The sequence below is a fragment of the Macaca fascicularis genome, chromosome 3 (assembly GCF_037993035.2).
Source record: "Macaca fascicularis isolate 582-1 chromosome 3, T2T-MFA8v1.1".
Taxonomy (NCBI): Eukaryota; Metazoa; Chordata; class Mammalia; order Primates; family Cercopithecidae; genus Macaca; species Macaca fascicularis.
In genome coordinates this window covers 72866571-72879525 of record NC_088377.1, presented here as the reverse complement: position 1 = coordinate 72879525, position 12955 = coordinate 72866571, and the positions used below count along the sequence as shown (strand labels likewise).

The following is a 12955-nucleotide window of genomic DNA, read 5'->3' as shown; positions in this document are numbered from 1 at the left end:
AATCCACCCCAGTGATCCAAGCACCTCCTACCCGGTCCCTGCCCTGACAGGTGGGAATTAAAATTTTTTTTCTTTGAGATGGAGTCTCGCTCTGTCGCCCAGGCTGGAGTGCAATGATACCATCTCAGCTCACTGCAACCTCCACCTCCTGGGTTCAAGCGATTCTCCTGCCACAGGCTATCGAGTAGCTGGGACTACAGGCGCTCGCCGCCACTCCTGGCTAATTTTTGTATTTTTAGTAGAGACAGGGTTTCACCATATTGGCTAGGCCGGTCTGGAACTCCGGAACTCGTGATCCGCCCGCCTCCGCCTCCGGAAGTGCTGGGATTACAGGCGTGAGCCACCTCGCACAGACAGGAATTACAATTTGAAATTAGATTTCGGTGGAGCCACAGAGTCAAACTATATCACTGCAAAGGATCCGCAGCAAGGAAGGTCATAAAATCCGAAATTTTAAAATAATTGTCATTATATTATTTCAATATATGAATAACTATATTATATATCATTTATAAATGCATATGACGTTACACACAAGGTTAAATGCAAATATCCTCTGGTGTTGGCCTGGCTCAGATCAGGGGAGAAGCCCTGCCAGTAAAGAGTGCAGCTTAGGCTGTTATTTTTGCTTCATTCAGCCCAGTGTCTGATCAAATATTACGCCACTCAGGGCGTGACGGGTGGGGTCTGAAACCTTATCCAATCACGGACCGTATATTAGAAACTGTACAATCAGGCATGCAGCTGGAGAGAACAGGACACCTCCCTAATTTTACCGGTCCTTTTGTGTTTCTCTGTATCCAGAGCTCCAGTTCTCTTCTCTGCTCTGCGTCCTCGCTCCTAGAGGTCAAGCCTCTGTGGCCTTGTGTCCTGCAGGCATCCGCAGATTTATGGCTAAAAGACCTGGACCCCCTGGAAGCCGAGAAATGGTGAGTGGTGGGTCTGTCATCGTGAGAGAGGAGTGGGGCCTGGTTGGAACCGGCTGAAAGTGGCTGTAGCGGGACCCAAACTTCCTCGCAGTCAGCTCCAGAGTCTGAGGACCCAAATCTTCCTTGGCCCAGTTCGGCTGTTAGTCTCCTCAAACCGTAAGATGCTGCCTGGGCCAGCGGCTGGGACCCTGGGAGTTCTGTCTTTCTCCTCTGCAGTGGCTTTGCGCTGGGCTGGAGTCCTCTCTGGGCAGCTCTGCATTCCCAGCGCCTCACCTCACCCAGATTGTACAGGGATGGGAAAGTCATCAGGGGAGAATCCAGACTCAGGGTGCAGGATTCATAATTGGTAAGAGCTGTAGTCCCTGGGGTCCCTAGTTCCTCATTTTTCCTTTTAGAAGTGTATGGGAGTCACTGTAAAAACATTAGAGAATTTAATCAAAGTGTGATTCAAGAATCATAGAGCGGGCTGGGCGCGGTGACTCACACCTGTAATCCCAGTACTTTGGGAGGTCGAGGCGGGCAGATCACGAGGTCAGGAGTTCGAGACCAGCCTGACCAACATGGCGAAACCACATCTCTACTAAAAATACAAAAATTAGCTGTGTGTGGTGGCACGCGCCTGTAGTCCCAGCTACTTGGTAGTCTGAGACAGGAGAATCGCTTAAACCTGGGAGGCAGAGGTTGCAGTGAGGCGAGATGACCTCACTGCACTCCAGCCTGCACATCACAGCAAGACTCCATCTCAAAAAAAAAAAAAAAAAAAAAAAAAAAAAAAAAAGAGAATCATAGAGTGCCCAGCTATGGCTTCTGGGTTGTGATCCATGGGAGAGACTTGAAGAAAAGTCTGTTATAAGTTGCATGATGAAGCAAACCAAATTCAATAATTGGTTTGGTACAGTTATTTAGTTTTTTTATCTGTAAGATCCAGGTGAAAATTTATTGGTTATGTCATCAGAGATTCATTGGCAGATTGTGGTTACCTAGGCCCGACTATTTTCTTCAAGATAGTAATTTCCAATAAATGCTTTTTTTTTTGTTTGCTTTGGAGGGGGAGTCTCGCTCAGTCCTCCAGGCTGGAGTGCAGTGGTTCAATCTCACCTCTTTACAACCTCTGCCTCCCGGGTTCAAATGATTGTCCTGCCTCAGCCTCCTGAGTAGCTGGAATTACAGATGTGGGCCACCAGGCCCAACTAATTTTTGTATTTTTAGTAGAGACAGGATTTCACAATGTTGTCCAGGTTGGTCTCGAACTTTTGGCCTCAGATGATCTGCGATCTGCCTGCCTCAGTCTCCCAACGGGCTTGACTTACAGGTGTGAGTCACTGCGCCTAATCGAATTTTTTTTCTTTTACCTTTTATTTTAGGTTCAGGAGTATATGTGCAAGTTTGTTATATAGGTAAAATCATATCATGAAGTTTTTGTGTACAGATTATATTATCACTCAGGTACTAAGCATAGTACTGAACAGATTTGTTTTCTGATTTTCTTTATCCTCCGACCCTCCACCCTGAACTGAGCTTCAGTGTCTGTTGTTCTCTTATTTGTGTCCACATGTTCTCATTATTTTGCTCCCACTTACAAGTGAAAACATAAAGTTTTTGATTTTCTGCTCCTGCACTAGTTTTCTAAAAATAAGTCTCCAGCTCCATTGACGTTGCTGCAAAGGACATGATGCTGTTCTTTGTTATAGCTGCATCATATTTCATGGTGTTTACATACCACATTTTCTTTATCCAGTCTACCATTGAAGACATACAGGTTTATTTCTGGTTTTTGCTATCGTGAATTGTTCTGTAATAAACATATGCATGCATGTGTCTTCATGGTAGAATAACTTACATTTATTGGGTATATTCCCAGTTGTGGGACTGGGAATGGTAATTCTGTTTTCAGGTTTTTGAAAAAATGCCAAACTGTTTTTCTCAATGCTTAAATACATTTATACTCTCACAAGCAGCGTATAAGCATTCCATTTCTCCACAACCTCCCAAGCATCTGTTTGAGTTTTTTTTGTTTTGTTTTTATTTGAATTATTTGTTTTTTCTTCATTAGTCTAGTGTTTTATCTATCTTACTGTTTTTACACAGAATCAACTTCTGGTTTCATTGACCTTTTTTGAGGTGGAGTTTTGCTCTTTCACCCAGGCTGGAGTGTATGGCATGGTCTCAGCTCACTGTAACCTCCACCTTCCATTTTCAAGCGATTCTCCTGGAATTACAGACATATGCCACCACGCCCAGCTAATTTTTGTATTTTTAGTAGAGACGGGGTTTCACCATGTTGGCCAGGCTGATCTCAAACTTCTGACCTCTTGATTTGCCCGCCTTGGCCTCTGAAAGAGCTGGAATTCCAGGAGTGAGCCGCAGCGCACAGCACGTTGAACTTTTTATAGTTATTTAGTTCTCAACCTTCTTCATTTCAGTTTTGATTTTGGTTATGTCTTGACTTTTGCGATCCTTGAAGTTGGTTTGCTCTTTTGAAATTCTTTCAGTTGTAACATTAGATTTTTAAATGGAGATCTTTCTAACTTTTTGTTGTGGATGTTTAGTGATACACATTTTGTTCTTAACACTGCCTTAGCTGTAACCCTGAGATTCTGGTATGTTGTATTTAATCTCTAATTAGTTTCAAAAATTTTATTTCAGCCTTAATTTTATTATTTACAAAATATCCATTTGGAAGCTGATTATTCAATTTTTATGTAATTGTATCATTCCATATGCTTTTTGTATTGAATTATTAATCTATGTATTTTCTTTTTAAAATTAATGATAGAGAAACATAAGAAGAAATAAAACTGCTGTGCTCTTAATCTAAATGCTGAAAATTATTCAACACTTAGTACCAGCTCCTGGGGTAGTATGAAAATTAAATGACAAAATGTATTATTCCCAGTACAGTGTTCTGTGACATGCTCCTGAGCACATAGTACCTGCTTAACAAACATTTTATTAGTACATGTGTACACGTTTCCCAGGTGCAGACTTACTCAGACATTGCTGCCTTCTGTTTTCTCTGTAAACTTAAAAAACCCAACAAAAAATGTAGTATTTCAGGGTGGAGATTGGTTGTCTTTATTTGTACCAGAAGTATTTGTATTGTGACAAATGTGGCGGGTGTAAGGGACTCTTTGCTGTGCCTGCTTTCTCTCACTAATGCTAATAATGTGTCTGGGAAAGCACAATCAGCATTTACAGGGGACTTGTTGAAAAAGCCCATTCCTGGACCCTTTTGGATCCTGCAGAATCACTTTGCATAAAGCAGGGCCGAGATTATCAAGTAACTTATACACTTGAGGGGTTCAAGATACATTCAGGAGAGTTTAGTTCAAACTTCGCATCTAAGGAAGGCTGCACTGCCTGCCCTGTTTCCGTTTGGTAGGAAGAGGTCAGTGCAGTTCATGCTCCCATTACTGTAAAGAAGATTGCTGGTGTCTGCTAGAGGAGGGCAGGGAAAAAGAAACTCATATTTTAATAGTTATGGAGAAGCTCATTGTTCTCCCATTGCTCTTAAATCTTTTCAGTTATAAACAAGAAAAATGGGTGAATGTTTTCTTCAAGTCTCGGTCTTTCCGTCCATGGGTGTGTGTGGTGGTAGCAGGTAAATAGATTGTGCTTTAAAGGCATACTCTCAAGATGCAGTTTTGATATGTCCAGAGCATCTTATCTGAAAATACATTTCAGAGAAAGAGGAGGAAAAGAAAACAATCACTTTTTTTCTCAGGTGAGCGTGTCTCAGATAAAGAGCGGTGTCCCCTCTGCCTTTTGGAATGCCATCTGTTCGGAACTTGCAGATTTTTACTTCTCTGCTTGTGCTGTTGATCCCTAATGAGTTTGTTTCAACTAATTTTTGTGATTTGTATGATAGTCAAGGGCTTCTGAAAAAAAATATTTTTTTCTATATTCCTTAGCGTTCTATACATTCTCTTCATCTTGGGTTCTTGTATGCCATGCAGAATTCTCACTACAAATTTATGACCTGCAATATTTAAAATGTTCCCATTGTAGCTGTTGAACATGAGAAGGTGTGGATACTCAAGATTTCTACTGGGAAACACAGTTGTCTTCGGATATTAGTGAAAAGTGAAACATGTCATGTTGAGGTTTCATCTGTGTGCTCTATTAATTCCATGCAGAACAGGATTTAGAACATGTTCATTTAAACAGAATGGCATTTGTTACCCAGAAAGTTCTGAAAAAACTATTAGGAGATTCTTGCTCTCTAGGGTGCTAAACAAAGACTACTTAAAATTACTATTAAAAATTACACGACAGGGAAGTTTTCTGCACCTTCAACTTTGCATAAAACTGATGTTTCTTTATAATTAAATTTAGGCCAGGCATGGTGGCTCAGGCTTGTAATCTCAGCACTTTGGGAGGCCGAGGCAGGCAGATCACATGAGGTCAGGAGTTCGAGGCCAGCCTGGCCTACCTGATGAAACCCTGTCTCCTCTAAAAAAATACAACAATTAGCCAAGCATGGTGCCATGTGCCTATAATCCCAGCTACTCAGGAGGTTGAGGCAGGAGGATTGCTTGAACTCAGGAGGTGAATGTTGCAGTGACCTGAGATTGCATCACTGCACTCTAGGCTGGGTGACAGAGCAAGACTCTATCTCAGAAAAAAAAAATATATATATATATATACTTATATATTTAAATACATATATATTTAAATTTAGTTACAATTTACTTTTCTGAGAGGTGAGAAATACCACAGCAGTAATGTTGTGTCCTGTGTGCATCAGCACATAGTAAAAATGTGTCCTAATAAAGTTGATAACAATTTTATTCACTTGGTTCAAGAGCTCTATGACTTTTTATTCCACTGTTGAGTTAATTATTACTCTCTTAATTATTAAGTACACTTAGGAAATTTACTGGCTGAAGTGCATAAACCATCACATTTAATCTGGAAGCTGTCCTTTCTTTTTAGATGACTTTTGCATATATTTGTCTTTTTAAAATGAAGGCTCTTATCTTTATTTACAGGTAAGAGAAACTGGGGAAAACCCAGACTCTGCCTCTTAGAAACATTGGTGAATTTGCTAAAAATTCAGAAATTCAGACTTTATCCCAAACCTCCTGAAATAAAATCTCACAAAATATTTAGTTTATTGCACATATTAAGACTTAAGAGGTACCTTCCAACTCATAATGACTGTTTTATCTGAGAAATATGCACAACTTATTCTGTATGATGTAAATATAGCACTCAAAAAATAGACATGTCCGGCTGGGCGAGGTGGCTCACACCTGCCATCCCAGCACTTTGGGAGGCCGAGGTGAGTGGATCACGTGAGGTCAGGAGTTCAAGACTTGCCTGGCCAACATGGAGAAACCCTGTCTCTACTAAATATACAAAAATTAGCCAGGCATGATGGCCTGTGCCTGTACTCCCAGCTACTCAGGAGACTGAGGCAGGAGAATCTATTGAACCCAAGAGGCAGAGGTTGCACTGAGCCAAGATCATGCCACTGCACTCCCACCTGGGCAACAGAGTGAGACTCGGTCAAAAAAAGAGGAAGACAAGAAAAAAGAAGGACATGTCCATGTTGATGCCCTTAATTTTATAATTACAGAAAAGTATCAAAGCTACTATGGTATTGTGGATCTTATGCTCTCCTCTCTTCTCAGAGTTAGAGCATACTTCCATGTTAAAAATTCTCTTATTGAACAATTTTAGTCACTCTTATAAGTGAGAACCACTTCTTTTTACTCTCTTTTTTAACTTGAGTCAAATAAAAATCTCTGCTTACGGCCATATGGTAAGTGTGTGTTCATGAGTGTTTTTTTTTGTTTTTGTTTTTGTTTTTGTTTTTTCAGGGACTGTTGACATACAGAGATATAGCTATAGAATTCTCTCTGGCGGAATGGCAATGCCTGGATCATGCTCAGCGGAATTTATATAGAGATGTGATGTTAGAGAACTACAGAAACCTGGTCTCCCTGGGTGAGGATAACTTCGATACACAATTCCTAATATATTGCCTTTCTCTCTTTTCTAAGATGATTTTGGTAATTTCTGCTTTGCATGAATGAATTTTAGCTCTCCGATTTTAAGAAAATCTTGGGGATTCATTGGTGTCGAACAAATTCTTCAAGATGTTTTATCTTGACCTGAACTTTTCCCTTTCCTGAGCTTATGTATCTTTTGCTCTAGGTTAGTGGCAATTCCAAAAACGTCATGACGTAAAATAGCGCTGCCCACGCCTTAGAATTCAGTTGCCACCAACATTTTTTGATTCAGTAGTACTGAGTAGTGAAATTAAGGACTTACAAATTTAAAATATTTTCTAAATGTTTAGAAAGTTCTGTTATGAGCCAATATTAATTTTCTAGAATTTTCTATTATATCCTCTTTACTGAGCATAATACTAGTTTGGTAATTAAAGAATTCAGCAAGATTTATATGACCAGGCTCACACCTGTAATCCCAGCACTTTGGGAGGCCAAGGCAGGCAGATCATGAGGTCAGGAGTTCGAGACCAGGCTGGAACTGGAGACCAGTTCGAGACCATACTGGAACTCCAATATGGTGAAACTCTGTCTCTACTAAAAATACAAAAATTAGCTGGACATGGTGATGCGTGCCTGTAGTCCCAGCTACTCAGGAGGCTGAGGGAGAAGAATTGTTTGCACCTGGGAAGTGGAGGTTGCAGTGAGCTGAGATCGTGCCACTGCATGCCAACCTGAGTGACAGAGTGAGACTCCATTTCAAAAAATAAATAAATAAATAAGATTTATGTTACTTTTTTTTCCTTAATAAAACAGGTATTACTGTCCCTAAGCTAGACTTGATCACCTGTCTGGAGCAAAATAAAGAGCCCCAGAATATGAAGAGAAGTGAGATGGTAGCCAAACACCCAGGTAGGTGAGAGCAAATGAAGAAGATGACACGGATGAGCTGTCCACAAGTCAAGGAGGTAGCCAGTCTTTAAAATGTGATCTGCAGAGCTGTGCTTTGATGGAAAGAGTTTCTGAGAATCTCCAGTCTTTTTTCTTTTTTTTTTTTGCTCACATTGGGACACCTTCTGCCCCATACTGTTAAATTCTCTACGGATTCTACTTTCACTTCAATAATCTTTCTTCAAGTTCACAGTGTGAGCCAAAGTTTTCTTTATGGCTTATCAGGGACTGCACAAACTGACTACTTTGCCATTGCTTTTGGGGACACACTAATATCTGCATATTTTTGAGAAACTCTATGTTAAACCATTAAAAAAAATTTTTTTGCATCATGTCTAAAATGCATGAGAATAGTAATTTCTGTTTCATTGGTGGTTGTCCATTTTTCTGTACATGCCATTCTGTTTTTATTACTATAGCCTTGAAATATACTTTAAAATTTTTTACAAATTTTTTATTTTTTAATTTTTATATATTTATTTATTTATTTAGAGGGTGGGTTATGATACTTGCTGTAGGGCGATATGCAAGCAGAGTACCTCATGTCTTCATTTTACTGTGTTGCATATTTTAGATATAGATTCATAAATGATATTGCTGTATTATATAATAATTTCATTTTTAATTATTTGAAGAACATTCGTGATATTTTTTATGATGGCTGCATCTTTTTTCTCATCAACAACTTACATAGGTTTCAATTTCTTTACATCATCAACATGGTGTTTTTAAAAAAATTGTAGTGGCCATCCTAATTGATGTAAGGTAATTTTGTTTTGTATTGTGGTTTTATTTTGCATTTTTCTATAAATTATTAGTTTTGTGCAACCTTTCAAATACTTCTTCCCATTTGTATATCTTTTTATTAAAATTTAGCTTAATCATTTGTCCATTTCTTTTCTTTTCTTTTCTTTTCTTTTTTTTTTTTTTTTGAGACAGAGTTTTGCTCTTGTTGCCTAAGCTGGAGTGCAATGGGGAGATTTTGGCTCACAGCAACCTCTGCCTCCCAGATTCAAATGATTCTCCTGCCTCAGTCTCCTGAGCAGCTGAGATCAGGGATATGCCACCATGCCCAGCTAATTTTGTATTTTTAGTAGAGGTGGGTTTCGCCGTGTTGGTCAGACTGGTCTAGAATTACTGACCTCAGGTGATCTGCCCACCTCAGCCTCCCAAAGTTCTGGGATTACATGAGTGAGCCACCGTACCCGGTTCATTTGTGCATTTCTAAATCAGGTGATTCAATTATTGTTGTCTACTTCTAGGAGTTGTTTATGTATTTTCAATATTAAGCCTTATCACATGTGATTTTCAAATATTGTCATCTATTTCTTGGATGACACTGTCACTCTATTAAATGTTTTATTTGATCGCAGAAATTTTGAAGTTTAGCCCAGTTAAATTTTTCTGTTCTTCTCTTTGTTGCTCAGGCATTTGATGGCGTATCTAAGAAAATGGTGCCAAGACCAATGTCATGTCTTTCCACTATATTTTTTTCTAAGAGTTTCATTAGTTTTTTTTTAGTCTAAGTATTTTGTTTAAAATACTTTTTGTATATGGTGCAATTGAAGCATCCAACTTCCTTTTTTCAATGTAGATATCTGGAACATCACACACCAGGGCCTATTGTGGGGAGGGGGAAGGGAGGAGGGATAGCATTTGGAGATATACCTAATGTAAATGAGGAGTTAATGGGTGCAGCACACCAACATGGCACATGTATACATATGTAACAAACCTGCACGTTGTGGACATGTACCCTAGAACTTAAGTATGGTAATAAAAAAAAAAGAAAGAAAGTGAGGTCTTAATGTTTATAATTTTATGTTGTTATTTTATTTCTTGCTACATTTTTATCAATATTTGCTTTATGTATTTTGAGGCCCTGATGTTATAGATGCATATACATATAGATAGACATAATAGTTATAGATTCCTAGTAAATGGATTTAGGTAATATCAGACTTTGTCTCATGCTAGTAATGGACTCATTTTCTTTTGTGTGTCCATAAAGAGTTTTTCTTTGTGCTACATTGGAGATTTTATAAAACCTCTTAATGTTACAATAGTATATTTTAAACTGGTAAAAAAAAGACTTCAGTTTCATAGAAAAATTTGTCCTCATTATATCTACCCTATACTTCTTATTGATGTTGATAATTATGTCTTTTTTATGTTTTATGATTATTTTTATGCTTACATCTTTCAAATTTTAAAGAATAACTAAAAATGTTTTCTGTACCATCACTATAATACCACAGAAGTTTATTTTTTGTGTATCCATATGTTTTTCAGAAAGTTATGTATTTTCATATTTTTTGTTCCCATTATATTATTTTAAGTGGAAAGACCTCTTTTCAGCATTTTATTTAGGGCACATGCAGTGCTTATATGCTTTTCCGGCATTTGTTTATTCTGGAAGATCTTTATTTTTTATTTATTTTGTAGTATATTTTTGCTGGTTATATTTTCACCATGAATATTTTTTTCAGCACTTTGACCATTTTACACAGTTCTTTTCTAACCGGCAAGGTTTCTGTTGACAAATTCACTGGTTGTCTTGGAGAACTAGGCTTATAAATAATACCTCACTTTTATCTTGCAGCTCCCAAGATTATCTTCTGGTTTGTGACTTTTGAACTTTGCTTAAATATGTGTTATGGATCTTTTTGTGTATATCCTACTTTGTTTGTTTAACTTCTTCATTTTTTACATTACTTTTTTCTTACTTTTAAATTATTTCATTTTCTTTTCTACCTCCACAAATGTTTATTTTTATTATTCCAAGCCTTTTGTTGACATTCTCATTTATCTAATATCTGGTTTTCCATTTTTTCTCATTGAGCAAAATGTGGATTTTCTTAAATTTTAAAAATTAAAATATACATCTTTATTTTTATAGTTGCTGTTTGAAAATTTTGATTTTTTTATTGGACCATGTTGCCCAAATATTTTGTATACATTGTAATCTTTGGTTGAGATTTAGACATTAACATAAAACTACATTTCACAGTCTTTATAATGCAGCTCTTTCTTGGCATAGCCTGAAGCCAATTGTCTTGAGTAGAGATTCTGGGAGTCTCCCAAACATGTTCTCAGGATGTTGTCTTGTCTGCAATTTTGTATTTATTTTTCAGTTAAAAGACTTCTTCATATTTCTCCTTACTGGTCAGTAACTACTTTCTACACCTATTTTCTGTCCATGGTAGCGCAGTCTTTCTGCTGTTGTAACACTTTTGATCTCAGAAGACTTAAAGCTGTCATTAAAGGCACGATGTTCTTCTATCAGGGATGAGGAAGGGCTGTGTTGGGTAAATGTAGCTGACTTTTCTTTTCACTCTATATGGTTCTTGACATTGTGCTCACATGGTGCACACACTTACTTTATTTATAAATTTCCAACAAAGGTATTTTGATCACTATGATTTTGTTACATTTATATGTCTATGAAGTAATTATGACCTGTGGTATTTTGATATACTCTTTTGCTAATGTACCTTGAATACTTTTATATATTTGATTTGTGCAGTGTATTTATCTGAGTCTAGTAAGTGAAGTAACTTGTGATTTTTATGTTTTTCAGTTATGTGTTCTCATTTCAACCAAGACCTTCAGCCTGAGCAGGGCATAAAAGATTCACTCCAGAAAGTAGTATCAAGAACATATGGAAAATGTGGACATGAGAATTTACAATTAAAAAAATGTTGTCAAAAAGGGGATGAGTGTGAGGTGCACAAAGGAGGTTATAATGAAGTTAACCAACATTTGTCAAATACCCAAAGCAAAATATTTCAGACTCATAAATGTGTCAAAGTCTTGGATAAATTTTCAAATTCCAATAGACTTAATACAAGATATACTAGAAAGAAATATTTGAAATGTGAAAAATATGGCAAATCATTTTGCATGCTCTCACACCTAAATCAACATCAGATAATTCATACTATGGAGAAGTCCCACAAATGTGAAGAATGTGACAAATCCTTTAACCACTCCTCAAACCGTACTACACATAAAATAATTCATACTGGAGAGAAACCCTACAGATGTGAGGAATGTGGCAAGGTCTTTAGCTGGTCCTCAAACCTTACTAGACATAAGAGAATTCACACCGGAGAGAAACCCTACACATGTGAAGAATGTGGCCAAGCCTTTAGGCGCTCCTCAACACTTACTAACCACAAGAGAATTCATACTGGAGAGAGACCCTACACATGTGAAGAATGTGGCAAAGCCTTTAGTGTATCCGCAGCCCTCACTTACCACAAAAGAGTTCATACTGGAGAGAAACCCTACACATGTGAAGAATGTGGCAAAGCCTTTAACTGCTCTTCGACCCTTAAGACACATAAGATAATTCATACTGGAGAGAAACCCTACACATGTGAAGAATGTGGCAAAGCCTTTAGCTGCTCCTCAACCATTAAGGCACATAAGAGAATTCATACTGGAGAGAAACCATACAAGTGTGAAGAATGTGACAAAGCTTTTAAGTGGCATTCAAGTCTTGCTAAACATAAGATAATTCATACTGGAGAGAAACTCTACAAATGTGAATAATATGGCAAAGTCCATCCCTCAGGCCTTATAATACATAAAATAATTTATACTAAAAAAAAAAACACTACAAGTGTAGGGAATGTGGCCAAGCCTTTATCTAGGTCCAAACCTTAATTGTACATAAGGGAATTCAAATTGTGAAAAATCATATAAATGTATAAAAATGTAACAAAGCCTTTAACCAACTCTCAAACCATAATGAATCTAAGATAATTTATTTAAAAACAGATGGAGTCTCACTCTGTCACCCAGGCTGGAGTGCAGTGGCATGATCTCAGTTCACTGCAACCTCCACCTCCTGGGTCCAAGTGATTCTTCTGCCTCAGCCTGCCAAGTAGCAGCGACTACAGGCACTTGCCACTATGCCTGGCTAATTTCTGTATTTTTAGTAGAGATAGGGTTTCACCATGTTGGCCAGGCTGGTCTTGAACTCCTGACCTCGCGTGATCCACTCACCTTGGCATCCCAAAGTGCTGGGGTTATAGCCGGGAATCACCACACCTGGCCTGCCAGTGGTTTAAACTGCAAATAAGTTGAAGAATTTTGTTCTCATAAATCAAA

General features: G+C 37.9%; 1 protein-coding gene across 2 annotated transcripts; it reads left to right on the top strand.

The window, feature by feature from the left end:
- Nucleotides 1-890: 890 nt before the first annotated feature.
- Nucleotides 891-12394, top strand: ZNF735 (zinc finger protein 735). 2 transcript variants are annotated; one of them, XM_074036508.1, is made up of 5 exons: nt 891-929; nt 6755-6881; nt 7703-7798; nt 11418-12182; nt 12267-12394. In XM_074036508.1, the coding sequence occupies exons 1-5, from the start codon at nt 891-893 to the stop codon at nt 12392-12394; spliced, it is 1155 nt and encodes a 384-aa protein (XP_073892609.1). The 2 variants fall into 2 exon arrangements, with proteins under 2 accessions (XP_073892609.1, XP_005596022.3); XM_005595965.4 differs by having other exon boundaries at nt 11418-12394.
- Nucleotides 12395-12955: the final 561 nt, after the last annotated feature.

Bases quoted from the DNA above. Each gene is read 5' to 3' on its own strand.
- ZNF735 (XM_005595965.4), top strand. From the start codon at position 891: ATGGCTAAAAGACCTGGACCCCCTGGAAGCCGAGAAATG. The intron at 930-6,754 runs GTGAGTGGTGGG...TTGTTTTTTCAG, and splicing joins CCCCTGGAAGCCGAGAAATG to GGACTGTTGACATACAGAGA. The intron at 6,882-7,702 runs GTGAGGATAACT...TTAATAAAACAG, and splicing joins CAGAAACCTGGTCTCCCTGG to GTATTACTGTCCCTAAGCTA.